Below are 17,633 nucleotides of genomic sequence, written 5' to 3'. Positions count from 1 at the left end.
GAGGGAGAGGCAAGAGTGTTAAGCTTTGTGTGGTTAGAAAGTTGGCAACCCTACCCCCAACTGGCCACGGCTCCTTGGCACGGGCCCCGTCAGCCCAGTTGCTAATTCTCCACTGCCTCTGCTGTAGTGGTGGTGCTGGAAGAACTGGGTTAATTATAGGTCTGTTGTCATGAAGAGTGTTATAGTGAGGGTGTACTTTACCTACCGCATCCTCAGTGTAGACAGTGGTAGACCTCCCAGGCAGATGGATTACCAGTGCTGATGGGAGAATCTCTCATGTGGGCGTAGGTTGTGCCTACGCTGAAGTACTGCAGAGGCACAGCTGTGCCACTGTAACCTTTTAAGTACAGATACCCTAAGGAAATGTTTATTGCTCACTAAATGCCGTACTGGTGGAGGTTGAGTTAGCCCTAGCTGAATGAAAATGGAGTGTAGCTTCCATTTTGTTCAAATGAGTCATGACGTGGAAGAGAACCTGTTTTATTAAAATAAGTATTAATATTAGTCAACGTGATTGTATAACATATGCTTAGATTTGATTACAAATCTGGGTTTCATGTTAAAGATGGCTGCAACATCATCAGCATCATCATAATAACCTACCTCTATGTACTAAATTTCACCTCAGAGGAAACCAATTCACTTTACAAATTTGCATAGGAATCACTTCGCCAACCGTTGAAATGCAGGCACAGGTATGGTAGAATGTTACAACTGTTTTAGCACCAAAATACTTACAAACACTACCACACATAGTGCTCACTGTCGTGAGTAGTCCCATCCAAGTAAATGAGACTATTTATGGTAGAAAGTGATATACCCAATAGTAATCATTTGAAGGACTGGTTCTTAAAAAGTGCACAGAAATGCTACATTACAGTTAAGGCAGGAAATGAAAAGTAACATCTATTTGAAGCTGCAGAAGGAATTTTGGTAGGTAGAATGTAATTAACAAAAATTTGAATTTGGGCAGAATGGTGGGATTAACATTCTGCTTTTGCAAAAAATGCCTTGGGATTTGACCACAAGGACCTCCTGTGCTTTATATCTGTCTGAAAGACAGCTCCTCCTGCAGCACAGTGCCTCTGGGGCATTCATTCAATATTGCCTCAGAGGGAGGAGTCCCACTTACATAGGCCTAATTCTGATCTTACTTACTTATTTGTAAATCAAATAGTGTAACGCCAATGAATTCATTTTGAGAATTGAATCAGGTCCTGAATCATTAATGCTACTCCTGAAGCACTCTTGAGTTTTTCTCAAATGTCGCCTATTCTAGCACTCAGCAGATCTTACCCTACTTAACTAACTTGTGAAATAACAACAAGATTACTAGGGCTGTCAATTAATCACCGTTAACACAAGCGATTAACACAAAAAAATTAACTAGATTTTTTAAAAGTTGTGATTAATCGTAGTTTTAATCATACTGTTAAACAATAATAGAGTACCAATTAAAAGATATTATAAATCATTTTGGATGTTTTTCTACATTTTCAAATATTGATTTCAGTTAAAAAAGAATACAAAGGCTACAGTGCTCACTTTATTATTTTTGATTATATATATTTACACTGTAAAAAAGATAAACAAAAGAAATAGTATTTTTCAATTCACCTAATACAAGTCTGTAATACAGTCTTATTATCATGAAATTGCAACTTACAAATGTAGAATTCTTATTTTTTTACATAACTGCATTCAAAAATAAAACAATGTAAAACTTCAGTGCCTAAAAGTCCACTCAGTCCTACTTCTTGTTCAGCCAATCACTAAAATAAATAAATTTGTTTACTTTTACAGGAGATAATGCTGCCAGCTTCTTAGTTACAATGCCACGTGTAAGTGAGAACAGGCATTCACATGGCACTATTGTAGATGGCGTTGCAAGGTATTTGCATGCCAGATATGCTGAATATTCATACGCTACTTCCTGCTTTGACCACCATTCTAGAGGGTATGCTTCCATGCTGATGATGGGCTCTGCTAGATAACGATCTATTACCCACACAAAATTCTCTGTTACTTGCACACTCTAGGGGCACCCAGCTTTACCCTGTTCCTAGGGCTCAGGCGTAACCTTACACTCTAGGGCATCCACCCTTACCCTAGGGCTCAGGCATAACCCTGTTAATTTAGGCACCCACTCTTACCCTTCTGTGGGCTCAGGTCATAACCTTATACTCTGCGGGTTTGTGGGGTCTTACCAGTGAAAGAGCCTTACGCAGTAATGTCCTACTTAACCTCTATTTATTAACAATCACCAAAACAGAATGTACATGCTAAGCATGCAGTGCTCACCACTCACAATGAGGCAGATGAACTTTCCCCTGATGGCCAGTCAGGATCAGATCATTGAGGGGACTCCAGCTTCTGCACGATGTGGATGGCAGGGTGTTGAGGTCTGGCAGCTCTGATCTTGGGTCTGTGTCCTGGAGTTTGTTCCCAAGAACTTCCTTTTGGACCCCGGTTTATATATTGAAACTTGAGTCCTGCTTAGCTATACCTTAACCAATCATTTTACTAGAATATTACTAATCAATTCTCAAACCAGTCCTAATATACTGTAAAATAATTCTTTAACCAGTAATACCCCATCACCTTAATTGATTTACATCCAGCAAAATTAATTATGTAACAAACAGAACAATCAAAGAACCAGAGACCCTACAGACAAACAATAGAGAAGTGAGGACCATAAAGACAAAACAATAAAGAAATGGGGATTTTACAACCACAGCTGTTGATAAGTGAATTGCCAGACATAATGCTGTCAAGTTTTCTTTAACCACCTTAAGATGTGTTTCTTTATCTTGTGATGCTGGGTGCTATTAGGACAGGATTGCCTTCTTAACAGCCCAATATTACATTGTTTTAAGGTAATTTAGATGGAATGTGAGGATGTGACTTTCTGCTTCTTGACTAATGGCTGCTACTCTCCTAATATGGCTGCAGACAAAGGCCTTAGGCCTTACAGTATGTCAACAGGAAAAAGCCTTATCCTTACAGATCCAAAGCAGTGTGGACTGTTGCACGTTCATTTTCATCGTTTGAGGTAGGTGCCACCAACAGAAGGGTGGTATTTGGTGGTTTGGGTTCTGTAGTTTCCACATCAGAGTGTCGCTCTTCTAAGACGTCTGACAGCATGTTCTACACCTCGTTGTCCCTCTCAGATTTTGGAAGGCACTTCAGATTCTTAAACTTTGGGTCTAATGCTGTAGCTATCGTTAGAAATCTCACATTGGTACCTTCTTTGCCTGAACAACAAGTACGACTGAGTGACCTGTAGGCACTAAAGATTTACATTGTTTTGTTTTTGAATACGGTTATGTTAAAAATAATTCTACATTTGTAAGTTGCACTTTCACGATAAAGAGCTTGTACTTGTATGAGGTGAATTGAAAAATACTATTTCTTTTATCTTTTTTACAGTGCAAATATTTGTAATAAAAATAATAATATAAAGTGAGCAGTGTACACTTTGTATTCTATGTTTTAATTGAAATCAATATATTTGAAAATGTAGAAAAACATCCAAAAATATTTCTAAAAAATTTCAATTGGTATTCTATTATTGTCTAACTGCGCCATTAAAACTGCGATTAATCACAACTTTTTTTTTTAATCTTGTGGTTAATTGCAATTATTTTTTTAATCGTTTGACAGCCCTAAAGACTACTGCCATGCGTGCAACATTATGGTAGCACTGTAAAAAATGAACATTTAAGGTCATTCTTTGACCTTCACAGATTTCCCACCAGGACAGATTCTGAATGTATTTTTTCTTTGAATACAACCAGAGAAATGTAGTCAAGTCTTTTAAGATCCAGATGTACATTCTTTTAAATAATAAATGCCTCTAAAACATTTTCTAAGTTGTTACTGCAAAGTAACTTACACATATGAAAATAAATGGTAGTTTGAAAGATCTAGTTCAGGGACAAAGGTATTTCTTTCGTCTGAACATATGTTTACCTGAAGCTCCAGATTACAGATATAATAAGACATGGGTCTGCTGACATCTGTCACCAATGCTTTAGAATCAGAACTGGAAGAGAGCAGGTGCCTATATGAAGCAAAAATATACCCAGCAGTTGAATAACAGAAAATTGCCAAAACCATAACTGTCTAAATATGCATGATAAAACAAATGAACTGCACATGAACTTCAAGCAGAGCCTTTGAATATAACATGTCATTTCTTCTAATCAGTCCATAATATAATGGGCTAAGAGGGTGATTTTCAAAGGCAGAAATGTCAGGTAGGCACCTAACCCCTACTGACTAAAATTTCTGACACTCTTATTTTCTTTTAGGGGAAACAATATGCAAGACCAGGTTCTGCCATTAGATATGCAGTGCTTATTGGTAAACTATGCTGTAATGTAGGAGAGTAAACAAGTTGTAAATGTCTACCATAGATTTCCAAGTTGCATGATGTAACTGTGACTCTGTTCCTCCAACTGTAAATTGTGGATAATATTTCCCTCCCTCACAGAGGTGTCCGTGAAACCAGAGGGGTTGCACAGAGTTTGTATTTTCCACCAAACCCGTTTTGCAGATGGCTTTTAGTTACCAAGACTGCTGATGTATAAAAAGTAATAGAATACAGGAATCTCTTTTGTAGCCATGTTGACTCTCGTGCTTACAATAGTAAATCTTTATTCTTGTTACTAAGGGCTAGATCATGCCCAGAATAGGGGACAGTGTGGAGTAGGGTTGCCAACCTTCCAGGATTGGCCGGGAGTCTCCACGAATTAAAGATGAATCTTTAATAAAAGATAGTCATGTGATTAAATCTCCAGGACTATGTCCAACCGAAATTGGCAACCCTAGTGCAGAGCTGCATGCCTCACTAAGAGTTTGAGGAGGCACATAGCAGATAATAGCAGAAAACTTCTCTGAGCCTGCTATTACATCCCTTTCTTGGGTGCAGTCTGCTAGCTGGGTGTCCTCATTCTGCTTTGCAGGCTGGTTGGGAGGAAGGCCATGGTGCTGTCTCTGCTTACCCGCCAGGGGCATGTTGTATGCCCCCAAGAGAATGGGAATTGAGGAGTCCCTGCACTCCCCCAGCACAGGGGCTGCAATTTTGCGTGGCCTTTAAACAGGTTGCAGATGAGGTAAGGTATCTCATGCCCTCCCAATCACAGCATGTCCATGTTAGAGCCAGATAGACTCTGCCAGCAGGTGCCAGTCACACGGGGATCTTGTCTATCGAATAAGAAGATGACATTTGAAAACAGTCATTTTCAAGTAGAACCATACTTTAGAAATAAAATGTAGGGCTCAAATTCTGCCCTCACTCAGGCAAATACCCCACTTGACATCAAGGGTAGCTGCATATGGTCCTTGCAGACAGGGCCGGCTCCAGGGTTTTTTCCGCCCCAAGCAGCAAAAAGAAAAAAAAAAAAAGCTGCAATCGCAATCTGCAGCTCTGCCGCTGCCACTTCAGTCTTCGGCAGCAATTCGGCAGCTGGTCCTTCGTTCCGAGAGGGAGTGAGGGACCCGCCGCCAAATTGCTGCCGAAGACCCGGATGTGCCGCCCCTTACTGTTGGCAGCCCCAAGCAGCTGCTTGCTGGGCTGGTGCCTGGAGCTGGCCCTGATTGCAGAGGTGGGCTAGAAACATCTCCTTTACAGTCCCATAAATTTTCATTCAAATCTTCTAACGCTCTTAACTGAATCCAAAGCAGCTGCAATCCTTATACACCTCTTTCTGTGGCGCTCACAAGGCCTGGTTATGATCCAGTGCCCATTGAAGTAATTTGAAAGATTCCCAGTGACCTCAGTGGGCCTGGATCTGGACTCCTACTGAGTAGCATCATATTGTTCACAGGACTACCTCAGAATCTCTTGCTCTGCTTTTAGTCAATCCTCACTCAGACTGAGGCAAATCTCAAGTTAATTAAAACTAATTAATTAAAACTCAGTAAAAACTGAGTTCAGGATTTGGCTCAGTCTGTGTTTTAATATTTTGTTTCACAGCACTTGGATGACAACAGGCACTAATTTAGTAAAATTTAATTAAATACATTAGAATTATAGTCTATATTTAAGGAACTATAGGAGCAAAAACTCATAAGATCATATTCTGCCCTCATTTGCCCAGGTGCAACCTTGTTGACTCCATTGAAGTTGCAGTGTTGTGAGAGGAGAGTCTGATCCATAATCCCCTGTTAAGGGCTCAGTCCTGCTCTGCTTTACATAGGCACAGCTATTGAGGACAGTTGGGTTGCCTGAGTGTAACTGAGGGCAGAAAGTAGCTCTGGCGTTTTTACAAAAGAAGGATTTCTAAATGAATGGGCTGAGGATTTTCCTCAGGGACTCTCTGTCCTTCAGTCATCTTTGTTTTTTTTTTTAAATGGCTTTTGAAACAGTCCAAGTCCCATTACTTATCTTTTACAGGGGCAGAATAAGCACCCAAATAATGTCTTCACTGGGACTTACTCCCTGACCGTATAAGGAGAAAAAATGTATTTTCCTTGCAACCTACTTGGGTGTTTACTGTAGAATGCACCCTGAGTTGAAACCTTTCTATTGTACGTATGTTTTAAGATAGAAACATCTTGTCGTTCCAAAGGAGGGAAGTGCTGAGTAAGCGAAGCAGCACCTAGGGAGACTATGTTCTTGATCCTACAAGCAACTCCTATTGTCTAGAAGATGGTCAAATTCTACTCTTGAGGGCATGAACATTGTTTCCATTCAAGGAAATGGGAATTGCACTCACATGCCTGATAGCAAATGCTCATCTGTTTTCTGTTCAGGACAGACAGAAGCTACCGCACACAACTGGAGATTGGCCATCCACAGTGTGAGTCAGTGCAGGTTTGCAAATGGGTGAGGGCACAAAGAGTCTTAGCCCCCAACCTCAATCCTGAAGCAGGGGCCGATCTCAGTTGCAGTCCCTCAGCACAACTAAGCTACAGAACTACTACTGGCTAAAGAGGGAAATGGAGGCAGGAAAGAGACATGGCTCCATTCTCCTGGTGCTTTTCCTGATGGCAAAGTTGTATGCATGCCCACCCCTTTCTTCCCCCCCGCACACCTCGGTGCTCCTTGGGATAGACGCCTGCCAGAGTTCCCCCTGAGGTGATGTAGCTCCACACTATATCCAGCACAGACCAATATCAAGTGAGCATGGAATTTATAACCTACAGTGCAGTGCATGTCCAATTAGACATGCAAGTAAAAGGATTTGTCACAATGGGGTAGACACTCTACCCTGCTCCACTCAGACCCCGTGGAGAGGAGGGGCACAGTGGTTGTTCATTGGTTGTAGTTCCTTGATTCTCTGCTGTCTAGCTCCAGTCTAAGCATTGCAGGGTAGCAGCTCAGACTTACTGTAGTGGTGTAAGGTCCTTCACTGATGTTATACCTGTGGAGGATTTTTTGTAGCAGAACTCAACTTAGTCACACCCCTTCTTTGCCCCAAGCCAATCTTGTATATATCCTCCATCCCCTTGTGCCAGGGTTGAGGGGTGCATTTGTAAAAGGGGACTTCTCCACCATCTCTGCCAGATTTCTGCCAGTGAAAAGTTCCCCTTTGCAGGGAGAGTCTGCTGGCTACTTCTCGCCAGTTTCTGTGCTTCTAAGTGGTCCAAAAGTAGACTTAACAGACCAATATCCTTATAAAGTAGCAAAAATGTTAGTGTATATTCTGAACAAGCCATTGTCAGCATTCCTAGAATACAAATAAAATAAGATTACACAATGACTAGTAATGTCTTATTACAGAAGTGATAATATAATTGAATGCAAAAAGTAAAGATTTTAGTATGGGGGGAGAGGGGGTGTTTTAGGGCAGTTGTGGATCATGAAAAGTTGCCCTGATAAACAAATGTACCCCTCAAAATTGGGCATGGAATGTAGAAAAGAATCCTTCTTTAAAACAGAGAGTTGCCTTTAACTAATAAAAGAAATCTAAAACTGTCCATTGTCATAGCTTTAACTTTAACATTGGTTGCTTTGGCAAGCTTTAAATACTAGCTGCACTATAAAACCTAAAAATGTCCTGGACTTGAAGTTGTTTACACAAAATGTGAGCAGATATAAAGTTACAGAGCTGGGGGCTGGAAGAGGTGGCTTTAAAACCATCCTCCATGTACTGACGTCACATGGAACCCAGCTGCCGGGATGATGCCAGACAGAACTGTTTTTCAGTTTCCGAAACTGAAGTTGTGAAGTTAATCGAAGAGAGTTGCAAGCGCTGCTCTAATTGAAAAATTATCTCTTTCTTGGTTTCTTGTTCTCTTTAAGGATCAGGATTCACAGAACTGGAACTCTTTATCCCAGCTAGCTATGCATTTCACTGCTTTCACTACTACACTGAAAAATGGACTGAAAAATGTCTGAAGGATTGTTTACTCCAAAAAGGTAAGTTCTTTTCTTTTCTTTTTTTCTTTTAAAAATCACAGTGGTTTTTGAAGTGTTGTGGCCTTATTTATGAAATAGAAAAGAAAGTTAATCATACACATTATTAAGGCTGTAAACAGTTTGACTAATGGATCTTGTAAACATCTGCCTCATTTTGATATTTGTATCTAGACCAATAACAGTTTTAAAGTGTGATGGTGGTTGTTTATTCTCAAGGAAAGGCTGTTCAGTGGTTCAGTCAGTGTTTCCAAACTATGGAATGATTTATTAACAAGACAGAGATGACAGCCCATTTTTGCACATTCAATCTTTTGTTTTTTATATAGTAGAGTGAGACTCTGAGAGTTTCTTATAGGTTTAATATACAGTTTACAAAATCTATGATGCCAGCCACTTCTTTAAAAAAATAGAAATAGACCCATCCCGAAGCCAGCACCTTATCTTACTGTGAATTAATCACTTGTAAAACAGAGGAAGATCAGTTTACCTGAATAGCTGTGCACATCCACTCTAGGTAATCTCTGCTGAAAAATAACACCTCCTCCTCTGATTTCACAGCAGATTATTTTTAGAAGTTGTCATACTCCAGCAGAGATTTAGTTCAAATTATTTTGCGTTGTTTCATGTGAACATAGAGGGGAGGTAGAGGGAAGAAAGAGTAACATTAGAGACCAGGACCAGGATAAGACCTTTTTATTTGAGAGGAAAGAAGGGTACAGTGAAAGGAGAAATACAGCTGATGTCGACAAAATTGATTATTTGTTTAAAGTTGATTGCTGTAATGAGCTTTTGACCTTGTCTAGGGCATGTGGAAAGTGCCAGTATAGCCAGATTTCAGACACTGTACTACTCCACAAGGCAAAGTAAAATCGTGGCTGTGTTGGGGTGATAAGACTTCACATATGAAAGAAAAATGTGTTTTAATAAAAAGGAAGCAGTGGCTTTTTACATTTGTTTGTTATGCTCAAGCCATGTGGAATACCTGTGGGAACAGCCCAGTGTTCTATCCGAACAGTGAGTATACCAGCAGTATTAGAGATTGGGATCTTATTCCTGGCTTCCATGGAGAAACAAGCTTAGAAAGAGACAAAGATAGAGATAGGAGTCAAAATCCTCTAAGGAATTTAGCCACTATAGCAACAGCAGTAGCAGCATATGGTCACCCAGCCATCTGAGCAAACATCGGCAATCGTGACCTTCGCTATGGGTATGTCTACACTTACATTTTATAGTGCTCTAACTTGCTGTCACAGGGATGTGAAAAACCATTCCCCTGAGCGCAGTAAGTCTGAGTGCTTTAAAGCACCAGTGTAGACCAGCTCTAAGCACTGGGAGAGCTCTCTCCCAGCGCTCGCGCGCGACCACACTCACACTTCAAAGCGCTGCTGCAGGAGTGTTCCCGTGGAAGTGCTTTTAATTTTTCAATGTAGACATACCCTATAACTATTTGCATCTTAAGAGGAAATTTGAAGGGCGTAAGAAGTGATATGAACAGGAAAAGAAATCATAAATGAAAGAGAGAAGCACTTTTGAGGGATGTTACAGTTACAAGTAAATAGCTGCAACCTAACTTTTTCCAGGACTTGATTGCATTTTGATGGTCTCCATTCTATTTTCATAAATGGAATCTTGTCTGAGGCAGATGTACATTTTGAAGATGGATGTAAGCAAGGGAGTAATACCTGATAAGTAATCACTCTAAAAGAACATCAAGTGTCTTTCGAGATGCTAAACTGCTTTGCAAATGTGTGCATGACAGGAGCACATTCAGTAAATATTAAGCTGCAATGTAGGTTTTCAGATTGGTTCCAGTAAGATTTACCATTTGCTTCTGATTGAATCACAGTTGTTATTCCTAATGTTGCACTGACAGAGGCTTGTGCAAACAGTAGGCAAAATGTATCTCAATCTGTCTCTAGTTTATGCCTTCACATTGTTCTTTGCTACGTGCATTTGAATCATTCCAGAGAAGTCAAATGAGTAAATAGATCAGTTTGGTTAATTCCATTGAAGTTTCTTGAATAAGTTAAAAAAAAGTCTATTAAAAGAGTAAGTATAGCAAAAGAGTGAATTACTGCTGTACCTCCCTCCCTTCATAAAAATACAACCTTTGTAGTAGTGAAGTGAAAAAAATATTGATATGGCTGTAGATGTTCCATGAATAGACATTTCAAATGCAACAGATCTTCAGTGCATGGAATTCTTATATAAGAAGTTGTTTTTCATCAATGTTTACTGCAATCCCTGGTACTGAGCTAGAACTTTGGCCCTGGAGAGGGGCCCGCTCCATAGACTGGCGGGCTTCAACATGAACCCATGAGCCTATCGGAAACAACAAACTAATAGCAGACTTATTTCATATTAAGAATGCTGAGTTGTCTTGGAGCAGTTCTGTTAGCATCAGAGATCTTTATTTGTAAAGCTACCCTGAATGTTTCTAGATAGATGAAAACAGAAGTGTTTTGCTAGATCTGAAGTCTGTTTTGGAAGTGGTTCAAGCCATAGGTGCTGACTTTCGGTTTTCCCCAGGAGTGCGCCATCCCCACTCCGCCCCGAGGCCCTGCCCCCCCACCGCCCTTTCCCCCAAGGCCCCACCCTTGCTCCACCTCTTCCTGCCCCCACTCGAGCCCCTTGAGGCCCTGCTCCTGCTCCACCCACTTCCTGAGCCAATCAGCTGTTTGTCAGAGCCCCAATTAGCTGATCGGGGGAGCACCAAATAGCTGATCGGCAGTGCCACTGAACAACTGTGGCTGGTGGGTGCTGAGCTCCCACTATCTTTTTCCTGTGGGTGCTCCTGCTCCGGAGCACCCAGGGAGTTGGCACCTATGGCTCAGGCATAGCTAAAGAAGGAAGAAAAAAGAAGCAGCTTTTGGCAGTCTCAATGTTCCAATGACAGGTCTGAGTGGGAGCTTGAAAGAGCTGAGCTTAAATGCCGCATTGCACAGGTAAATAACTCTGTTTTATTACTGTGATCTTGACAGGGAGCGACAGGGAGGTTCAGTGAAGGGAGTTCCTGCCCTCTTAGGCCCCAATCCAGCTTGCACTGAGTCAGAGGCATGACTGCCATTGGCTGTGGTGCAGTTGAATCAAGCCCTAAGTGCTTGCCAGTTGAGATGTACCATATCAGGACTTCGTCTAATACACTGATGCAAGTAACCTGTTGGTCCTCAGCTGAGCTCACAGCTCACTTGTTAATGAAAGAAGCTGAATCTGAATTAGATGTCAATTCGTCAGCTGGCTAAAAAAAAAAACAGACGGTAAGCAGTGATCATGTAGCAGCCACAGCTGAATCAATCTGCTTTGCCCAGTAAAGGGGTGAGGAGAGCTTTGTATGTGGCACAAAAACGTAATTACAAAATTAGATGTAAACTAGTAATCACTAACATGTTCAATAAAGGGAGTAGTTTTTGTGACCTGACAAATAACATTGACACAGCCTCTGATCACAAAACAATGCAATCTGCAAGCTTATTGTGAATGGTTATGAATATCTACGTTCACCAGATTAACACAACAAATTTAAGGAACTCACACAGCTGTGCATACAGTACATCATACCATATCAGGCTGCCAAACTCTTGCTCCCAAGAATGAATTAATGGGTGTTTTTCTGACCACATGTGGTATAAATCACCAGCAAATCTGCTGATTATTAGTGAGCCACTGGTGTAAAAATTGAATGAGTGAGAATCGGGTCTGTAAAATCTATCACCATTGCTCTGCTGACAGCACTCGGCTTTTTTTTTTCTCCCCGATATTTTCTTCATCTCATCTGGTCACCCTCGTCAGAGTTGGGGTTAGAGCCCTGTTCTACTGTCTTCCAGACCCATGCCATGGGACTAATATATTTATTTAGATTTGTAAAACCAAAATACATTAAGCTTTTATGTTGTGTCTGATGTATATGTATGTGCATAAACGATTTATGGTTTCCCCTCATAACTGCATGTTTTCTTTTGTGTAATTAAAAGTATACTTATAACACTAATGTTTTTAAACGTTCCAGTGTAAAGTCTCAATTGTTCTGAGCAAACTTCCTATCTTTAGATTTCTAGTTGTCTTGTGAACAGTTCAAATATAGCACACAGACAGAATTCTTGGCCATTCTGCCTAAAGGTCAGATCTTGGAAGGTTCCAAGGCCTTGAACTGCCATTCACTACAACGGGAATTGAGGGTGCTCAGCATCTTGCAAGAGGCTCTCAGTATCTTGCAGGATCAAGTGCTGTTATAGCACTTCTGCTTCATCTAAAGGAGAGCACATTTGAATATTACCCATTTGTAGGACTATTCCCTATGTGTATGCTATTCAGGTACAGCATGTAGAATGACAGACTAAATTTGTTATCAGATACCACTTTTGGGGGGGCGGAGGGGAGAAGGGGTTGGAACTCCTTTTTCTGTTGTGTATTCCAGTTCGTCCATACTTCTATTGTAGTGTATACGTTTATCATTATAATCCTGATACAGATAGCAAACTCTGATACAATTGAAATTAATAGAATGTGCTGTCTGTTATATATTTTTTTGCTCTTCATTTGAAGCTAGAATCAAAGACAAGAAAGACTTATTCTGATAAAATCTATCCCAGCTTCCAGGAAACATTCAGGAAGGAAGAGGAGCAGAAACACCTTTTAGTTGATACTCATAGTGCAGCAATGGACCTGCATAAACAACTGGAGAATACAGAGAGGAACTGGACCAAAGAGAAGATGGAACTGTTGGAGAGATTTGACAGTGAAAGGAAGGAGTGGGAAAGTCAGTGGAAGGTCATGCAGAAGAAAATAGAAGAGGTACTTTGGATTTTTGAGTGTAAACAACACTGTAAAAATGAACATTTTTCTTAAGTCTTATCTGGTGGCCCAAGGCCACCTCATGGTTTTTCTCTCTGAACCATTTTCCATTTCCGTGTCTGCCACTGTTTAATGGTTGATGGCAAGATTCAAGGTCTGAGCTGTGGGAGTGTTTGAGATATTGTTAATTTTATAACCATGGATAGAGAGTCAAAACTTGAGATGTGACTTTGAAGCATTGGTCTTAGGTCAAATTTGCTGGCAGCATTTACCATAGCCAGAGATTCTGGGCACAGTGTGCATCGTACATGCATTTTAAAAAGTAGCAGACATGTCTGTATGGGGCTTAGGTCATTGCTCTCAACCTTTCCAGACTACTGTATCCCTTGCAGGAGTCTGATTTGTCTTGTGTACCCCAACTTGCACCTCACTTAAAAACCACTTGCTTACAAAATCAACAAAAATAGAAAAAAGTGTCACAGCACGCTGTTACTGAAAAATTGCGTATGTTCTCATTTTATCATATAATTATAAAATAAATCAATTGGAATATAAATATTGTACTTACCTTTCAGTGTACAGTATTTAGAGCAGTATTAACAAGTCATTGTATGAGATTTGAGTTCGTACTGACTTTGCTAGTGCTTTTTATGTAGTCTGTTGTAAAACTAGGCAAATATCTAGATGAATGGATGTACCCCTTGGAAGACCTCTGCGTGCTCCCATGGGTATGCGTACCCCTTGTGAGAACCGCTGGCTTACGTGAATGCATGTTTATCAACAAAATTCTAATACAGGCATTACAAAATATACCTCTCTGGCTGGGATAAATTATGCACTACTTTATTCGTTGACATCAAAGGGAATTCCATGAATCAAAGAATGAGTTGCTCAGGAAATGAGAAATTTATTCCTGCAAGGACCTGCTATATTTACTGACGACATTTATTAGAAAAAAGGATTACAGTAAACAAAGGCTAGACACAAAGAATGTTTACACATGTTAGCGATCATTTACTTCCTATCAATTCTAATTCACTTCCTTTCAAGGATAGCGTAAGTAATTTATTTATTATTCTTTTACACCAAAGTTGTCATCTGAACAAAATCCTCTGCCACTTGCTAATGCACAAATTTATTCAAATATACACATGAAAATATTCTTGCTTGCTTTCTGCAACCACTAGGAATGTAAGGAAGAGATTGTTCGCATGAAAGGAAAATAATAAAATGGAAAAGGAAAGTGGAGCCAAATGACTCACAGACATATGCAGCTCTCAGGCTCCAATGTACCTCTGTGATGTCTGCCTCTTATGTTTCAGCTGTGATTTCTATTGGATTTGAATATGATATTCTTCTCTACTTCGTGCCTTAAATGTGGTGATGTTGCTGTGATTTGTTAACTAGTTGCCTTGTTTTGCCACAGAAGTGACTACATTTCAGTGGTTAGTAACATGAGCCCTGTAAGTATATATATGCTGTTTGGGGCAGGAATCAGATTTCCTTTCTGTCATTTACAGCATCAAGATCAATGGAGCCCCAGCCTGATTGGGACCTTTATATGCTACTGTAATATAAATAATAAATTATTATTACAGTTAATAATCATCTGCTATTTTGTTAGTTGGCTCTTTGGTGTTGGAGATGATGGGCCTAATTCTTAATTACACTAAAGCCCTTTGACAAAGCTCTTGCAGCGTAAAGGGACTTCAGAGTGAATGTAATTGTAATTTACACATACTGTAATGCTCTTTTATGCTGCCAGAGCAGTGTAAAGCAGCCTTAGTGGGAGAATCAGGCCTGATAGCTTTTGAGTGAGATGTAATGACCGCTTGTGGTCATTAACAAGTCCACCTCGCTTTTCAACTGAAAATAGGAATGTGTAAACCTCAGTGACCTAGCCAAATTCCCAACTCTAGTAATTGCATTCTACCTACCCATATCTGCTATGCACTTTCAAGCAGATGCAGTATTTTTCTTTTCTGTCTGTCCTAAATTGTGTTACAGACTGTGCTGTGCACTGTTAAAGAGCAGGTGTGTTTCAGCTCAGAAATGGCCATATCCCTTGTCTACCTCACATGGGTGTTGTGAGAATTAATTAATGTTGGTAAGGAGCTTTGGGATCTTTGCATGCAAGGGACTGTAAACGGAAGCCTTTGTATTATAATTCCCCAAATTAGGATATGCCAGGACACCTGAGTTAACAATGCCTTTGCTTTTACTAGTGGAGGCAGAGGACCTCAGGACCTCATCAAAAAGACACAAGCACATTGCCATCCAACAACATCCTGGAATTTTGATTCAGTATTGATTCATAGAGAGAGAGTTTCACTTGTTTAAGACCAGCAGAATGTGCTGGAGTACATTGGTGTTTCCTGGCAGTTTACCACCTAATTACTGACCCAGCTTAGAGGTGCTTAACTGGTGAGATCTTCTGGAACCCCATTCCATAGCTCTAAGCCATAGATTAAAATATAGCAAAGATTTGGGGAATTGTAACAAACCTTCTTCACACCTTGTGATAATAGAATGACCCATTGGCTATTCCACTTAGGACTCAGCATCTCTTAGCTAAAAATACATATCAAGTCTTTCAGCCCACAAGCGATTTTACTGAATGAATGCTTAGGAGCTTTGTAACACAGTTTGAAATAGACGATAAATATGGTCCTTTATCCTACAAGCTCATAACTCTACTTTGATTAAATAGGGTGTTTTATTGCCTTTTCAGCTTTACCAGGAGGTAAAACTAAGGAGGGAGAGCAATATGAATGGCCGGGATAATAAGGCCATTCAAAACAAGATGCTGCAGCTATCTGTATATTCCCCTACTTCAGAACGGAGTGACACAGCAGAACTGAACTGTCGACACAACTTGACAAATGACTGGATGGAAGAAAAGGGTTTGCTCAGTAAATCAGAACATGAATGTAAAGAAACTAGAACTCAGAGGAAAAATAGTGTTTTATTAAGGAACAGTCTGGCCTTTGACAATCAGGAGAAATATGAAGACCTCCTCAGCTTGAAAACTCCTAAGAAAGATACCAGTAGTTATGCTGGTGATCTCAATGCAGTAAGTACGAGAGTAACAGTCTTTCAGCAAATGTGGGGAACATGATGAAATCCTTCTCTCTCTACCCAAAGTATATGTCCTCTGAGTCTCAAGATGTAACAACTTCCCAGCCAGGGAATGTTTCCCCTTCCCCTTCAGTTTGTTACTGTTGAGTATATAAACTTTTGTTAAATATACTAGTGCCATGCTATTTACCTTGGTCCATAACTTGGAGACCTTTCTGTGCTACTCCCTTCTGCACAGGACTCTCCTGTGTAAATCATCATTGGATGTAAAACAATTCTGGAGATTATTGTTCATACTAAGGTAACATTATTTATATTTGTAAAGGCTCTTAAAGAACTGGCGAAAGTTAGTGAAGAGTTATGCAGCTATCAAGAGGAAATTCGAAAGAAGCCCAACCACAGAAGGTAAAAACACATCTGGCCTATTTATGTTAGGGGAAGAATGGCAACAATGGGCCTATTGCTGAGCCCATTCAAGTTAAAGGGAAATTTGTGATTGAATTGGTCAGGAGCTGGATAGGGCCCAGTGCTCAGTTTCTCAGTGTAAGGAATCCCAGTGAAAACCAAAATATGTTTCAAACTCATATTTTAGTTGCAAAAAATGCAGTGTGCGTTCAAACTATATAAACTGATGTCTGTACTTACATAGGGCTAGATTGTGCCTAGCCCTAACACAGTAGTGGAGTAGACAGGACGAAAGATTTTTGTTCCCACTCTGTGTCGTGTTAGGGTTACCTAGATCTCAGCACTGGATGCTGCAGGGACTGCAGGGGAGTTGCATCAGATACTCCCTACAGGGAGCAAGGGGGCAGGGAGTGACTTCCCTCCCCCTCCACCCCACTTTGCGCTCACACACACGCACACACACACACACTAGAGGAGATGGCTGGCCACATCAGGGAGAAGTAAGCTGCATGCTGAAAAGAACAGTAGCAAATGATTTTTCCCCTCCACCAACACCCGATCCACTGCAAACATAGTGCCCTTGGGTTCCTTATGGGGAAATACTGCTAGGGACCGTTCCTTACACAGGGATGTACATAAAATGCACAGAGGGCTAGTTTGTGCCCCTGATGTGACAGGCTGTCTGGCAGGGGTTCGGTGGGGACACATAGCAGCCGAGTACCCAGAAGGTTTTTTGGCTGATTCTGGCAGAATTCCTCCTTGGGACTCCTGGGAAGCCCACACTTGTATGGCAGCTACACCACTCTTGGAGAGGATGCTTTGTGTTTCCCTCTCCATGCTCAGCAAACTCTGATGAGCACAGACCCGACCTCTCACCCTGTCATTTTCTAGGCAGCTAACACCTGTCGCCTTGTAGATGCATACACCTATTGTGCCAGGCTCTTGCTGAGAGGTTCAAGAGGTACAGAGGGGTTCCTTGGAGTCTTCC

The 17,633-nt window shown here is 40.7% G+C and overlaps 1 protein-coding gene across 6 annotated transcripts in view; it reads left to right on the top strand.

Moving 5' to 3' along the window:
- MTCL3 (MTCL family member 3) overlaps positions 1-17,633 on the top strand; it is a 66,308-nt gene that overhangs the window by 43,734 nt on the left and 4,941 nt on the right. For 2 of the 6 annotated variants that reach the window (XM_032777650.2, XM_032777649.2), the window contains exons 7-8: positions 8,255-8,371; positions 12,914-13,018. Coding sequence is in view for 4 of the 6 variants with exons in the window: in XM_032777648.2 (XP_032633539.1) it covers positions 13,028-13,162; positions 15,894-16,235; positions 16,566-16,645 (557 nt within the window). In the remaining 2 variants the exon portion in view is untranslated. Of the gene's footprint in view, positions 1-8,254; positions 8,372-12,913; positions 13,163-15,893; positions 16,236-16,565; positions 16,646-17,633 lie in introns of those variants that run through there. The other 4 variants (XM_032777648.2, XM_032777647.2, XM_032777645.2 and 1 more) reach the window with 4 other exon arrangements.

Source organism: Chelonoidis abingdonii, chromosome 3 (genome assembly GCF_003597395.2).
Source record: "Chelonoidis abingdonii isolate Lonesome George chromosome 3, CheloAbing_2.0, whole genome shotgun sequence".
Lineage (NCBI taxonomy): Eukaryota > Metazoa > Chordata > Testudines > Testudinidae > Chelonoidis > Chelonoidis abingdonii.
This window is presented reverse-complemented; position numbering and strand designations above follow the sequence as displayed.